Source organism: Gymnoscopelus microlampas, assembly GCF_963454915.1.
Source record: "Gymnoscopelus microlampas genome assembly, chromosome: 5".
Taxonomy (NCBI): Eukaryota; Metazoa; Chordata; class Actinopteri; order Myctophiformes; family Myctophidae; genus Gymnoscopelus; species Gymnoscopelus microlampas.
Window position 1 is genome coordinate 17,739,641 of NC_139942.1, and position 16,656 is coordinate 17,756,296.

Below are 16,656 nucleotides of genomic sequence, written 5' to 3' on the forward strand. Positions count from 1 at the left end.
TAACGGGGAGGATGTCTTTGCCAGGTGTTTCGCCCAGGCGGACGGGGGTTTTGAGGTTAGATTTAGGCATTATTTCTGTGAGGTTAGGGTTAAGGTTAGGGTTAGGCATAGTGTTTGTGAGGTTAGGGTTAGGTTTAGGCATAGTTTTAGTGGAGTTAAATGTTAGGGTTTAAGCGCAATCAAGGCGAAACACCAAGGAAAGAGGGAGTCCCTTACGTATTACGTAACGATATACCCTGCCATCAGTTGAGTAAGGGGTCATGAGATTTACTCTAAGACACTCTGGATAAAAGCGTCTGCTAAATGCCTAAATTATAATGGTAATTATCTGCAACGGTATGCTCACACACAAGCATATGTCTGCGTGCGCAGACACAGACAAACACACACATGATTCAATGCATGAATGTAGTCACCGTGGCAGATATGAGAGACTCTACGGTAGAGCACAAACTGCTGCTGGTAGCAGTTGTTTGTTTGGTTATGTGTGGTGAGGTCTACACACGCATGCACACAAAGTCCTCCCTCATGTTATGATGGATTTACACATTGTCAATACAGATTAGACGCACACGCCCAAAACACACACACACACGTTTGCTAGGCCTTACCAAACCGGTGTGGCTGTAATTGAAGCCCAGCTCCCTGGAGATGTTCCAGTTTGCGTGATCTTCGATGGTAGCCATGTCAGGAAACTTGACGGGGCAGCTGAAGTGGTCGAACTCGAGCTCCAGACATGGCGTTTCCTGGGTGTTTAAAAAGAAAGGTTAAGAAAAGACCTTTTGAGAGGGCGAGAGAAAGCACTGTAGGTACAGCAGGGTAAAGACACCACACACAAAAGGAACGCCATCAATAATGAACAAACAGTATACACCCTCAACAACACAAAGGAAATAACTAAACTGGGGGTTCTTGGAATAAAGGTTGGGGAACCACAAAATAATGGCACCTTTTGCACAAAGGGCCATGTACTGTATCAGTGAATAATTTATAAGTGGGATGAGAAGCTTAGCTGGTGGCTTAACCCCTTCAATCCAGGAACGCATCTGTGTCGTTTTAAGATTTCTTTGGCTATTCAAAAATAGCAGATATACAAGCTAATAGCGGGGCTATGAGCTTGTATATCTGCTATTTTAGAAAAATCTTGACATTTTGTGCAAATCTTAGAATATATAGATTTTTAAAGGGAACATTTGTAACTCAAATCTTTGCTTCTGTGGGGTGTCCCTGGGACAAAACATTTTGAGATGGGGTTCCGCGGCCAAATACATGATCAAAAAATGTTTTCTAAATCCTAACAGTATGTTGCTATATCAGTGGCGCTCCAACTATGTAATATGTTGTTCCAGGGACCCCCAGGAGGACATATCGGAGTTAAAAATGTTCGCTTTAAAACATACACATATATTCAAAGATTTACACACATTTTTCACGATTTTTTTAAAGAATAGCAGCGGCACCAAGCTTGTATATCTGCTATTCTTTGAATAGCCAAAGATATCTGAAAATGACACAGATGCGTTCCCAGTCTTAATGGATTAAAACGAGGTGACTCGCGGAAACGTGAAACCTTGCGGCTTCCCGCTGTGGTCTACAGTATGTTATGGCTTTTTTCCACTATGAAGGGTAACCCGGAACTTTCCAGGTATATCAAATCAGTGGCTCAGGAGGAGGTAGAGTTCCCGGTTCGATCACGGGGCTCCCACTGTGTTGGTGTCCATGAAGTGTCCATGAGCAAGGCTCTGAACCCACCTAATAGGCTCTATGCACAGCAGCCATATTGGAAAATGTAATTGGGCTCCTTTCTTACTTCCTTAACAGGTCTTAACAATGATACTAATGAAGGCTCTGTTCCATTCTGGTCAAACAGAGTCAGGGTGCTGATAGTGTGCATGTTGACTCACTGGAAACACTCTGCTACACTAATGGGTCTCATATGGGTGTCCTTGAGGGGGTTCTAAATGGCCCCCTATGGGTCTGTAACTCTGAGAGTGTACAAATGGAACCAAATGGACCCTTACGGGTCCATTTGGTTCCATTTGTACACTCTCAGAGTTACATTATGATGGTCCTTGAAATTGCAACGTTTGAGAACCACTGTGCTACACTAAATGGAACAGAGCCTTCATTAGTATCATTGGTAACACCTGTGAAGGAAAGAAGGAAGGGGCCCAACTTATTTCCAATATGGCTGCTGTGCATAGAGCCTATTGCTCCCGCTGAGCAGGTTGGTGCCTTGCATGGTTTCCTCTGCCGTGCTGTGTGTGAATGTAATGCACATTGTAAAGCACTTTGGATAAAAGGTGCTATATAAAAAAGGGCGCCATTTACCATCTTATATAAAACGGATAACATGTCTACAAGCTCACAACGTGACGCGTTGCGAGCTTGTAGATCTGACCCTTATCTGAGACCCAGCCGTAGTGTAGGGAAAACAAACCCCGAATCTATGAAGTACGTTTTATGACATGCGGTGCGGTTCGCTTAGTTCTTGCAGTGGGAAAAGAGCCATTAGAGCAGTAGTTCTCAAACCTTTTCGTGCCAAGGACCCCCAAATTGATATATATATATTTTGCCCCCCTTCTGAGAAGGTTTTGTGCCAGGGACCACCCCAGAAAAGAAGATTTGTTTTGAAAAAATCAAAAATTGAACAAAAAATCTAGATTTTTTACTTTGAGAACCACAGTATTTAGACACAGTCTGGACAACTTGTTCTCTGAACTGTGCTGTTCTGTTTCGGTTATGTTAACTGTTCATAGAATTTGCTTATCGACATCTTTAATATCAACCTCTGTGTATATGTGTGTGTGTGTGTGTTTTTTACACCCACAAGCTAATGCCAACTTGTCTGGTTAGGCCGTTTGTATGGCTGTCACGATCATGATATTAAATTACCAAAAAAAAATTGTTTGCCTTTTGGGCTTTTTAAACAAAAAATTAAATAACTTCAATATACAATGAATGACTGGTAGTACCAATAACCAAAATAAATAATGTACCATGTGCCTTTTGCACAAGCTCACAATGCATGGCATAGCTTGTGGGTCTGCTAATTTCCACACATTTTGAAACCATTCTTGGTTCTCAAAGTGGGGTCTGGAGAACCCCAGAGGTCCCCAGCAAAAGTAGTTAATGTAGCAACACAACCATTTTAACCACTTTGTCCATTTATACATGTTGGATATTCAAAAATAGCAGATATTCAAGAGCTTGTACATCTGCTATTTTTTTACTTTTTTTTTCAAATCTTGAAAGTGGAAAAAAAAAAAGGTCTTCTCTTCTGGGGGTCCCTGGTGCAAAACATTTTCAGATTGGGGGTCCGTGGAAAAATACGTATCAATTTGGGGGTTCCTTGACACGAAAAGGTTTGAGAACCACTGGTATAAACACTAATGCCAACACTTCCTAGTGTATATGGACGTTAAAAGGAAGAGGTCCACATCTGACCTTGTTGGGGTTGGAGCCTGTGACCCCAATGGGGTTGAGCAGGTCCTCCAGGCCGTGGGGAACGGGCCACAGGTTCAGCGCCATCTTCCCCGACACCAGCGTGTGTGTGTAGTCAAACAGGTTGATGTTGCCCCAGGCCAGCGGACAGTGCTCCTGAAAGGGACACACACACCAATGACACACCATATGGATTATTCTCAACATGGAAAGGATTATGACGAATATTATCTCAAATAATTGCTATTAGGAAATTATGTAGTAATTGAGACAGGCCTACCACCGCTACCTGCTCTATGGCTCTGAAACATGGAAGACCACCGAGGGTCTCACAAGCAAGATCCAGGTGTTTATTAACAAATACCTGCATCCTTAAAGGGATTCTAGGCAAATTCAGAGATCAGACACCTTTTTGAAGTTTTAAAACAGCGGAGAGAATAGCACACAGAAAAGATGGCTGCCGCTCGTTTTTGGTTCGGGTGCACTCAGGCTGGACTCGGTTCCATTCGGTTTCACTCGAACTCGCAACCTGATTGGCCAACCTTCGCTGTCAATCACAGAACATTGAGCGAGGACGCTGAAAGGACAGTTCACACGGACACGGACGCGCACATGCGTGCTTTTCATTTACGTCCCGGACAGAACCGGATACCCGAATGTCAAAACATAAATAGTAAGGAAAATACGTATTTCAGAAAGAGGACTGTGTTTCAATGCAGGAAAACACCCCAGCATCATTATAAAGTGGCTGATAGAGTGGGAAAATGCCAAATAATATATAAATATTTTTAAATTTAGGATTAAAGTTAACTAGAATCCCTTTAAGCCTTTAAGTCCAGGCCCAGAAGAGAGTGAGATGGAGAGCTCTGGTGAAAGCCCTATGCCCCTCAAAGGGGTAAAGAGGATTAAGTCAAGTACCACCGCTAAACACAAGTGCACCAAAAGCCAGGATGCTTATCGTTGTAAAGTACAGTATCTAAAGACCAGGTCAATGCAAGTTCCTCACAAAGTCAAAGTAGTAAGACTGTAAGTTGGGCTTTACTTCAAGCACACTCACGCCGAGCCAAGGATGTGATTAAAATGAATGTACTAGTTTATGGGCATAACATTAAAAACACACGCAAAATATTGGTCAGTTTAAACCCGCATGAGACTCTTTCTCAGGATAGATAACCAGCCACATACAAGAGCAAGAGACCGGTGGAAACAGGGGGGGGTGGGGGTATTTCTCTTTCTCAACCTACTTTTTAAAGATTTTGAGCTTGTAGATCAGCTATTTTTGCTGTGCGTCACTGTCACAGGTCAAAGTATCAAATTAAATAAGCTGGGGTAGACTAAGTTCAAAGTTCTCAAAACCACAAGTACAGGTCATGTTCCTGAAAACGTAAGATTTTGCAGGGGGCACGCAAGCACATATCTGCATTACATACAAATGTTTGAGTGTGCTTGTGTACTTCACAAGGGAGGCTCTCCTCAAATCTGCTAGTTCATACATTAGACTACTTTTTATGGCAAGGCTGCACTTTTAGCGTCTTTATCGCAAAATCACACTCTGCACATGAACAAATGCACACAAAGTGAACAAATGCGCACAAAGTGAACAAATGCACACAAAGTGGAGTCTGTTAACATACAAAACTGAGCTACAGAACTTAATTTGGGGAAAGTGAAAGGTCATCATTACCATAGAAACGCATTCACCACACTCAGAAGGCAAAGTAGGTGGACAAAACATACCAGCACTTCTTATTAGTGTTAAGACTGACAAAAGAGCAAGAAAGAGATATATAGAGTGCTCTGAACAGAGCTGCAAGGACGTTCCATCATGTTTGTTGACAGATACACAGATATTATCTTAGATTGTGTGAATAGTGAAGAAAAGGAGGTTGCTTCCCAGTCCCTCAAAACAAGAAGAAAGGGAATAAAAATCCCAATAGGGCAAACCTTAACTCTCTCAGTGCCAATGAAATAAAAGAATTATGTTCATTTTGTGCCAGCAATTTTTTTTATTTTTTTTTCCAAAGTAAAAAGAAAGTGCTTAGGAAGCGAGATACAGCCTTTTTCAGTTATAAGTTAAACAAGGAGTGGATGGAGCTGCAAATCTTCAGATAATGATATCTTGGGTTCTGAACATTTCCCCCCCCCCCAAAAAATTAAAAACTCTGGATTTTTGGTTCTTGGCACTGAGGGCATTCAGAAAAAAACTCGGCATATCTCGTTGTGTGGCACTGAGAGAGTTAAGTGTCCACCTAGCCTGGAATCCGGACGATTGTCTTTTTCTCACTTTGCGAAGTGAGAGAAAAACCCCGCAGAAAGTAGTAAATCAGTCTGGATTCCAGGCTAGGTGTCCACCCCCTGATAAGAGCTCAAGTGGTTAATAGCGGTGTGGGTGGGGGGTCTCACCTCCTTGGCTCCTTTCCTGCCCTTCACAGAGCAGATTGAGAGGCAGAGGCGGGCTGCACAGGGGATGTCTGGAATGTACATGTCGTAGTTCAGCCACTCGTTCCACCTGCCACCAACAGGACAACACAAAAAATACAATCTGTGTTTCCCCCCCAAAAAAATCACAACCTGATACAGTCACGACGACAACGCCAAGAGGGTTTTACCCATTAAGACCTGGAACGCATCTGTGTCACTTCTTGATTTGAGCAAAAAAAAAAGCATTATTTTACAATTTGGCTATTCAAAAATAGCAGATCTACAAGCTCGTAGCGCGGCACCGAGTGCCGCGCTACGAGCTTGTAGATCTGCTATTTTTGAAAAATCGTGAAAATGTGTGCAAATCTTTGAATATTTATTGTTTTAAAGCGAGCATTTTTTAACTCAAATCTTTGCTCCTGGGGGTCCCTGGAACAAAATATTTTGAAATGGGGTCCGTGGCCAAATACATGTCATTTTGGGGGTCCTTGACATGACAATTTGAGGACCACTGACATAGAAACATAAGTTTTTCAGAAAACTGTTAGAAGACATATTTTGTAGAATCGGCCTCAGGTCTTAAAGGGGAAATCCACCCATTTTCAATATTTAACTATGTCATTAATATAGCATAAAGGTGTTGTGTGGAAATAAGAAAAAAGTTCCCCCCTTTCTGTGTTGCCTTGAACTGGAGGATTGATTTTGGGTTTAACATTGCAAATTACAACATGATGACTCATCGTGTTGTAATTTGCCATGTTAAACCCAAAATCAATCTTCCAGTTCAAGGCAATACAGAAAGGGGGGAACTTTTTTCTTATTTCGACACAACTCCTTTATGCTATATTAATGACATAGTTAAATATTGAAAATGGGTGGATTTCCCCTTTAAGGCCCTTACACACCGGGGGCGAATTTTTCATGCAAATAATACGCTTTTTAAAAAAAACGTATAAAGTCAATGCAAGCTTCCACGGAGCGAAAAAGCGAAGCGAAAAGGCGTCTTTTATTTATTCGGAACGAGTCCGAATTTTGCGTATATTCGCCGGTGTGTAATGACCTTTAATGGCATGGTTAAAGACAGAGTTGTTCCAATATCGATACCAGTATCGGAAAAGCTGCCGATACAGCATACAATGCTGGTAACGGTATCAGCAAGAATGCCAGTCTATGCCATTCCGATACGATGCAATTCATCCCGTGATGATATTTCATTTACAGAGATATTTGTAATGCTTCACTTGTTGTACTACCGTTTTATAATCGTAACATTATTGTTTTACTAGCTCGGAGCTGTGATTTAACTTTTCTATTCCTAGAACAGTGGTCCTCAAACTTTTTTGTTTCAAGGACCGCTGGCAAAAAAAGACTCGCTCGCCGCGTAAACTATTAACTCATTCACTGCCAGGAATCAATTAATCAATTAATCCGTCTACCGCCCCATTGCCAGCGAAAACAGCGATTTTAATGTACCTTTGGAAAAAAGTCATGGAATATTCTCCGTGACCTCCTTCCTCACGGCTCAATACACGCACGGGGGCGCGGTAAAATCGGAAAAAAATAATTGGCCGGCCGCGATCCTCCATTTTATGGCCGTTTGAATGTGGCTTGTTTTTTTTTTTTAAACGAGCAGAAAAACAGAAAGCCGAGAAAAAAATACTTTTATAAATAAAACCTTTAACATATAAGGTGCCTAGCTTTTTTTGTGATCACGTGATTTCTGGGTGTACTATGTACTCTTTTTTTTTTTTTTACACAGATCCAGGAAAACTAAAAAAAATCGCTTGCAGTGGCTTAGCCATCAAATGTTTTATTTCTGGCAGTCAAATAGTTAAAAGTCACAAACGAGGAGGCTGGGCTCGACGGCAGCATACCTGGGGTTGGAGCAAGGCACGCGCTGAGTGTTGACGTTGTCACACAGCTGCTCCCCACCGTGGTAGATCCCCGTTCTGACGTAGATCTAAAAGCACAGCCACAAGGACAAAGAACATTCAGCTTGTGACAGGGCCGAGTGGCTTTGATTGATTCTGATACTTCCACCGTGCAAAAACACTTTGTATTCTAATGTTTTGTTTTTTTTGTTCTTTGAAAACGCATTTCATAATACTAAGAGAGAAAAATTGGTTGACATCTGTTTGAACCATCTGTTGTACTAAGTTAAAGCAGAAGACAAGACATTGATTCCCTCTGTGCGAAATTCCATAAACCAGAAGGGAACAAAAGATTCATTGTAGAAATTCAACCGTATTGACATTTTCTGATAATTACGTTCAGTGCTGTACAATTGATAGCAGAAACAGAGTCAGCATCACTAGGTTTCACTTCTCAAATCCCAAAACTTTTTCTTGTCAAGGACTCCTAAATTGATGTGTATTTTTGCCGTGGCCCCTCTCATCTGAAAATGTTTTGTCCCAGTGACCTCCAGAAAGTTTTTTTTAAAGATTATTCACAAACTATTCAGATATTCTCAAAAATAGCTGATCGTGCAGCATGGCACGAAGTGACGCACTGTGAGCTTGTACATCTGCTATTTTTGAACAGCCAACATACAAATGGATAAAATGATTGTGATGCTATATAACCCATTTTGGGCCGGAACCCCTTTTTGTAACTATACCTTTCAGGACGGGAACCCCTTTTGGGATTCCTGTTGCAGTACAGTATATAACATAATACAGTTTTTGTCATTTTTGAATAAATATTATTCAAAAAGTTTTTCAGAAAACTTAGGTCAGGATTTAGGAGGCATTTTTAGAATCTCCCTCAGGTTAACTACTTCTGGCGTGTGTCTCACTAGCCAATCACAGCATGTGGAATTGGAGCACTATGTCACTGTTGTTATTTAACAGTGGTCATCACGGTGATGGAAGCTCACTTTAAAAAATAATAGTTTTTTTTTAATACCCTTTCCACCCACAATGTGTGATTCACTTAAAAAAAACATAAATGTGTTTTTTTAAAGTGCATAGTCCTATTTATAGGGCTATGCACATGTGTCATGTGTTTCACTAGCCAATCACAGTCCTGAATAGAGTCAACCAGTTTACAATGGTGGCCAATCACGGTGCAGGGTTAGGGGGGTACAATGGTGGCCAATCACAGCGCAGGGTTGGGGGGGTACAATGGGTGGGGGGGTAAAATGGTGGCCAATCACAGTGCAGCGAATGTCGATGTCCAAACCTCACATATAGGGGCGGTTGCACCGCCCAAAAATCATTCATTCATTCATTGATCGTTAGAGGCAAAAGTTTGAAATAATCGTGGTATTGATTTCAAGTCATATCGCCCAGCCCTAAAAGAAAAAAAGAGTCTAACAGAAAGAAGATGTGTTGTGTCAAGCTCCCTTTTTCAGTTGGTTAATATGAAAATAAGTTATTTTTGCAATAAACAGACATTTGTGCAATAAATCAGGCTATATTTCAAATTCAGCTTTAGATATTCTATTTTAGGTATTTTTAGCCATTAAGACTTTGGTAGGTATGTGGGTTTTTAGTTGGGTTTAACCCTGGTATGGTATTCTTAACTTAAATGAGTTTTTAGGCTGTTGTATAATCTCAGTTTTTCCATGTTGCTGTCGTGGTGCATTTGTATGTGGAAATGGAAATTAGCTTACAGCTAAATCCGGCATATTTACATGACATCATGTGTATTGATTGAAATGTTCATTAACCCATTAAGACCTGAAGCCAATTCTAGAAAGGTCTTCTAAATCCCAACAGTCTTCTAAATCCCAACAAAATAGCAGATATACAAGCTCATAGCGCGGCACCGAGTGCCGCGCTACGAGCTTGTAGATCTGCTATTTTTGAAAAATTGTGAAAATGTGTGCAAATCTTTGAATATAAATACTTTTAAAGCGAACATTTTTAACTCAAATCTTTGCTTCTGGGGGTCCCTGGAACAAAATATTCTGATGGGGGTCCGCGGCCAAATACATATCATTTTGGGGGTCCTTGACATGAAAAAGATTGGGCACCACTGATATAGAAACATACGTTTTTCAGAATACTGTTGAGATTTAGGAGACATGTAGAATAGGCTTCAGGTCTCAATGGGTTAATGGGTTAATGTGCATGTGTCCCGGAATTAAATAAAGTCAAGTCAAGTAAATGAAGTAAAAAGACGTGGGCCCTATTTTGTAAAAGCTGTAAAACCTTGTCGATGTCTCTGATGTTCACGTTGACGTAGGTGGCGCACAGTATCCGGATCCGGAGCGTGCCGTTGATGGTCCACAGGGACTTGGTGGCCGTCTCGCCGTTCATGTAGGGCGTGGCGGTGGAGATGCGGCGCGCGTACGACGGCATGGTGAAGGTGTCCATGGGCAGCTGGGAGTACAGGCTGTCCTTCGCCATGAGCATCAGGTTGGGCATCCGGCCGAGCATGATGCAGCTACGCACGTACTGTTGTTGGGAGGGGGGGAAACAATACAACGACAGTGGTGTAAAGTAACTAATACATTTACTCAAGTGCTGTACTTAAAGGACGACTTCACCACTTTTCAACCTATCTTCATATAATAGGTCCTCACTAATGCTCATGATGAAATGATACAATTTTTTTCTACTTGATCTGTGTCTCATAGGAGGGCTGTGGACAGTCCAGAAACCTGTCTACCAGTGACATCATCGTTAGGCAGGATTTTTTTCCCAAAAAGATTAAAAAAAAATTATTCCGATTTTTATTAAGGCGAGAACAATCAGATCTATTATTGCATTGCAACTTTCCAGGAATACAAAGCCTGCAGTTTCTATTAGCTTGGATTCCCCATCGATGATGTCACTGGTAGACGGGTTTCTGAACTGTCTACAGCCCTCCTCTGAGACACAGACTGATTAGAAAAAAATGGTACCATTTTATCATGAGCATTAGTGAGTAACTATTATATGAAGATATGTTGAAAAGTGGTGAAGTCATCCTTTAAGTGAAATTTTGAGGTTTTTATTTACTGGAGTATTTTCAATTTTCAGTACTTTTTCAGGTACTTTTACTCCACTACAATTGTTTGAAAAGCTTAGTTACTAGTTACTTTGCAGATATAAATTATTATATTATAAACCATACATTAACCACTTTAGCCCTATACATAGGCTATTTGAAAATAGCCGATCTACAAGCTCACAACGCGTCGCATCGCGACGCGTTGTGAGCTTGCAGATCTGCTATTTTCAAACATTTTAGTACTTTTACTTTTGATACTTTAAGTATATATTGATGCATATACTATTGTACTTTTACTCAAGTAACATTTTGAACACAGGCCTTTTACTTGAAACAGAGTATCTTTATATGGTGGTTGCTTTTATATTGCTGCTTTTACTTAAGTAAAATATCTGAGTACTTCTTCCACCACTGAAAAATGATGAACGACATTAGGGCAATCTTTAAAGCAAGCACGCCTCAGATGCCCGGGTACTTTGTTTGTTAGGGGCCACCGTAACCGAGTGGCCAGAGAGGCCATCTTGTAAACAGAAAGATCGCCCGTTTGCCCCTGGCCTTCCCAGTCCCTTTATCGATGTGACCCTGAAGCTAGTCCCTTGAGGTGGACCTGAAATTGAATTGTCCCTGCAGGATCAATAAAAAAGGGTCTAGCTTGGAGGCGCCGATGGCCTAGTGATTGAGGCGCATACCACATTTATAGGCTCCGATGCAGCCTGACAGAGTCGCAGGTTCAATTCCCGAGTCTGACGGCCTTTGCTGCATGTCACTCCCCGTCTATCTCTCTCTCTCTCTCTCCGTTTCCTGTCACTTTTCAATGTACTATCCAATAAAAAAGGCAGAAAAGCCCTCAAAGATATATTTTTAAAAATATTAAAAAGGTCTAGCTTTTTTGTTTCTTTTTTTTACCCTATTCCATTAACTCTCTCAGTGCCAGACCCCGAGTTATCCCGAGTTTTTAATGAATGCCCTCCCTGCCAGAACGAAAAATCCCGAGTTTAAAAAATAAATAAATAAATAAATCTCCTTTTTTTTTTTTTTGTAAGTGTTCAGAACCCAAGATATCATTATCTGAAGATTTGCAGCTCCATCCACTCCTTGTTTAACTTACAACTGAAAAAGGCTGTATCTCGCTTCCTAAGCACTTTTTTTTTTACTTTGAAAAAAACAAAAAAAATCTTGGCACAGTTCGCAATCATTTTTTTATTTCATTGGCACTGAGAGAGTTAACTGATTACCAGTTTTACAGTCGCAAGTTCCATCATCTTTAGCACTGAGGCGATGGCATCGGATGCGAGCGGAACTATAACTGCATTCTGTGTTAACCCATTAAGACCTGGAACTGTGTCATTTTTAAATTTGAGCTAAAAAGCATTATTTTACACTTTGGGCTATTTGTGAGGAGAAGGCTTCCGCACACCCGGTTCCTCTCTAGTTGGTGCGTTGGTCACAAAAAGTATACTTAAAAAAAATCTTAATAAAAAGATAAGGCCCGCACACAGCTGCTTGCTTTGTTCAGAGTTTAATAAAAAGAGCAACGTTTCGGTCCCTTCGGGGACTTTTTTCAAAAATAGCAGATATACAAGCTCATAGCGCGGCACCGAGTGCCGCGCTACGAGCTTGTAGATCTGCTATTTTTGAAAATTCTTGAAAATGTGTACAAATCTTTGAATATATGTATTTTTAAAGCGAACATTTTTAACTCAAATATTTGCTTCTGGGGGGTCCCTGGAACAAAACATTTTGATGGGGGTCCACGGCCAAATACATATAATTTTGGGGATCCTTGACATGAAAAAGATTGAGCACCACTGATATAGAAACATACGTTTTTCAGAAAACTGTTGGGATTTAGGAGACCTGTAGAATCGGCTTCAGGTCTCAATGGGTTAATGCAGTGAGTAAACGCCGTATGTCGCAGGCTCGTATCGGCGCAGTTTCACTGGGATGTCGCGTTTAAAATTCAATCTCACGTCACAAATGTCAGGCTGCCTTTCTGCAACGATGTTGAGTGGACGTTAAAAAAGGCAGAGATCTCTCTCTGGAGAGAGATTGGATTAAAGATTACCTTGTACTGACTCAGGGGGTATTTCTCCAGCAGGTACTCGTCACAGCCGCACACTTTGAGGATGTACTTCCCCTGGTATTCCTGCACACACATCTTGAGCTGCTCGTGGGAGAGCAGCATGCTGCGCGTCTTCTTCCTGATGGCCTCGGCGATCACCTGCTCGGGCACGCAGTCGTGGTTGATCTTCAGCGTGTACTTCTGCTTGTCGTTGCTGGGCGACACGATCACCCAGATCACCACGATGATTTGTCCTGCGGGGAGGGACGGATATCTATGTAAAACGTATCGTCTCTGACGAGTGGAAACCTCATATATGTCCGAAACTGTTGCTTTTCAGGATTTAAATTCATAAATATCAAAAGTAGCAGATCTGCAAGCTCGAAACGCGTCGCTTCGCGCCGCGTTTCGAGCTTGCAGATCTGCTACTTTTGATGCTTTTGTGTGACGCTGTAGTATGATCAAGTACGGCATTGGTTCTCAAAGTGGGGTCCGGGGACCCCCAGGGGTACTTGAGGGGGTTCCAGGGGGTCCCCAGCTAAATGATGGATAGGAACCAAATGGACCCTTATGGGTCTGTAACTCTGAGAGTGTACAAATGGAACCAAATGGACCCTAACGGGTCCATTTGGTTCCATTTGTACACTCTCAGAGTTAATATAACATTGATTTTTCAATATGAATTGGGGTCCCAGAGATAGAAATGCCATTAAATGGGGGTCCGTAGCCCTAATGCATGTCAAACTGGGGGTCCTTAAAATGTATCTTTTCAAATGGGGGTCCGCGGGCTAATAAGTGTCCATTTGGGGGTCCTTGACATGAAAAAGTTTGAGAACCACTGAAGTACGGCATTAATTTACGAAAAAACACAGTGCCTGACATCAACAATATGTAAGAAAATAATAAGAGAGGGGGAAGGGAGAGAGGAAGAGGGAGAGGAAGAAGGGGAAGGAGAGAGAAGGAGGTCGTGTGTAATAATGTCAGACCAGAGCGAGAGAGGAAGAAGGGGGAGGGAGAGAGGGAGGGGGAGAGAGTCTATTTCACGCAATAATCCGGCCAATGCTGGACACTGAAACGTCATCGATACGGTCAACACAATAACCCCAGCAACGCCAGGCAAGCTGATAACGTGGCGCCATGCGGTGGATTTCCACTTGTAACTGACACTTGTTTCTCATGATCATGACCTAAACCAGCACCCTGAAAAGAGATGGACATATTCTTTTGGCTTTTGTTTTGTAAAAAAATATATGAAAAACAAACTAAACATGCTGTATTGCGTATTAAACTGGGTGTATGTTAATGATGCAAGTCTTTTTTGGGATGTTGTACAATTGCTATGAGCCTACAACATGAGTTCACCAGTGTGCTGTTCACTCAGTACTGAGGTACAGACCAATTTCCCTTTGTGTTATCCTCCTAACCCATTTATTTGCATCTTCTTTCTGTAGAACCACACATGTACCCAAATAAATCCTTTTGGGGAACAAGACAACGGCCTCTATGCGGCCTTAGTTCCCCACAAGTAGCGGGAGCTGGTGAAAGACCATCATGTGATACTAATGTTGCCACATAATCGTCGAGCAGGCAGGGCAAGGTCAAGACCAAGGCACGGAATATTACCCTTCAGGACATCCCCAGTACTATCGAAAACCAAGGCCTGTCAGTGGTTCAACTCAATGTCAAGGCCCTCATCACCAGAAAACGACTTAAGTAATTAATCAACCGTTTCATTTCTATTTAACGTCGTTTGTCCTGCACCTGAGCACTTGGATGTGCGTGCACTATCCCTTCCTATATCATTTCTATTTAACCATGTAAGCCCTATATGCTTTGTTGTGCAACAAAAAGCAATGGGTATGGGGACCCCCAGGGGTCCTTGGGGGTGGGTTCCAGGGGGTCCCCGGCAAAAGTAGTTAATATATAGCATCACAATCATTGTAACGATTCTTTTATACTTTGGCTATTCAAAAATCACACCCAGTGTGAAGTGAGCAGTGCTATTTATTCATCATGCATCTCGGTAGCCAATAACAGCACGTCCTACGAAGTGACGTGCTTACATTTTTTACATTATTATTAATTTCATCATGTGTCTCGCTGGCCAATCACAGCGCGTCTGCGAAGTTTGAAGTTAATTTCATCATGTGTCTCGTTAGCCAATCACAGCACGTCCTGCAAAACTTAGCCTATGGGCGTGTTTTCCACACCATGGTCACAGCGAAAGACAAATTTTCACGACGGAAAGAAACACTTTCGCCACGGATGGGTCCTAAACCCTCTTATAGGAGCGGTTGCACCGCTCACAAATAGCAGATATACAAGCTCATAGCTTGTCACTTCGTGCCACACTATGAGCTTGAAAAGATCTTGAAAATGTGTGCAAATCTTTGAATAATATATATATATATATATATATATTTAAAGCGAACATTTTTAACTCAAATCTTTGCTCCTGAGGGTCCCTGGAACAAAATATTTTGAGATTGGGGTCCGTAGCCAAATACAAATCATTTTAGGGGTCCTTGACATGAAAAAGTTTGCAAACCACTAGCCCTGAAACATGACTGTCATTCCATGACAGTCATGGTGCCAGTTGCCCCTGGGTTTTCGCGGATTTCTTTTTGTTTAGATTGCCAACTCTCACATGTACATAAACGTTCAGATTTCAAATATAAAGTGCTTACCACAGAGCCACGGATGTTACCTCGCGATGCGGACCACATTAAGCACCCTTATCTCCCGTATTGTTCAATAAAAAGCATTTTAATCCGATCGCCGGCCATTTTCTCCAAATTTTCTCCGATACTTTCAACCATGCGACACCTAATGGTTGGGAGGTGTATTGCACTCTGATACATTAAAAAAAAAAAAAAACTGAAAAAAGGAAATGGCCGGCGACGGGCTTAAAATGCTTTTTATTGAACAATACGGGAGATACGGGTACTTAATGTGGTCCGCATCGCGAGGTAACATCCGTGGCTCTGTGGTAAGCACTTTATATTTGAAATCTGAACGTTTATGTACATGTGAGAGTTGGCAATCTAAACAAAAAGAAATCCGCGAAAACCCAGGGGCAACTGGCACCATGACGCTTGTGTATACAAGCGTCATGTGAACCATGGCTAGCAAACCACTGATGTATAGCAACATACGTTTTTCAGAAAACTGTTCAGGATTTAGAAGACATTTTTAGAATCGGGCCTCAGGTCTTAATGGGCTTTTAAAAAAAAGGTTGTCGTTCCTCCTTACCCTTGTCCAGCTTGTTGAAGATGTGCTTGGGCAGCTCCACTCCGGACTCCACGTTGGGGGGGTACACGTACAAGGCTCTGCTGTGGGGTCCGTTGGTGTCTCGGAGGTCCACGGCGTCTTTGCACACGTTCAGGATGTTCCTCCTGAAGTCCTGCACTTCGGAGTCTTTCACCAGGTCAAACTCGCATATGGGCATGCCGATGGCAAACCCTGTAGGGATGACAGGAGAGACCGGCAGCACTATTATGCATTCATCTCATTAGTAATAAGTCGATAGTAATTCAAGCATGCACTTTCATTACCGTCTGGATATCAAAGGCAGCATGTCATGGCATAATGGCTGGGCTACATAATGGCTGGACGTTCGCCGGACATCATTGCCGTCGGGCAGAAACCTCCTATCTCCATATTCAAAAAAATATGGAAATATGTTTTTTTCTTAACCCATTAAGACCGGAAACGCATCTGTGTGTCATTTTTAGATTTCTTAGGCTATTCAAAAATAGTGAAAATTCATGGCAAAATCTTGGATTGTATAT

The 16,656-nt window shown here is 41.9% G+C and overlaps 1 protein-coding gene across 1 annotated transcript in view; it reads right to left on the bottom strand.

The window, feature by feature from the left end:
* Window positions 1–16,656, bottom strand: part of LOC311045577 (phosphatidylinositol 4,5-bisphosphate 3-kinase catalytic subunit alpha isoform) — a 45,424-nt gene that overhangs the window by 23,902 nt on the left and 4,866 nt on the right. The window contains exons 3-9 of the mRNA XM_084057512.1: window positions 16,118–16,327; window positions 12,869–13,119; window positions 10,020–10,265; window positions 7,740–7,825; window positions 5,848–5,953; window positions 3,448–3,600; window positions 612–746 (exon numbers count right to left, since the gene is read on the bottom strand). Of these exons, the coding sequence (XP_083913638.1) occupies window positions 612–746; window positions 3,448–3,600; window positions 5,848–5,953; window positions 7,740–7,825; window positions 10,020–10,265; window positions 12,869–13,119; window positions 16,118–16,327 (1,187 nt within the window). The remainder of the gene's footprint in view (window positions 1–611; window positions 747–3,447; window positions 3,601–5,847; window positions 5,954–7,739; window positions 7,826–10,019; window positions 10,266–12,868; window positions 13,120–16,117; window positions 16,328–16,656) is intronic.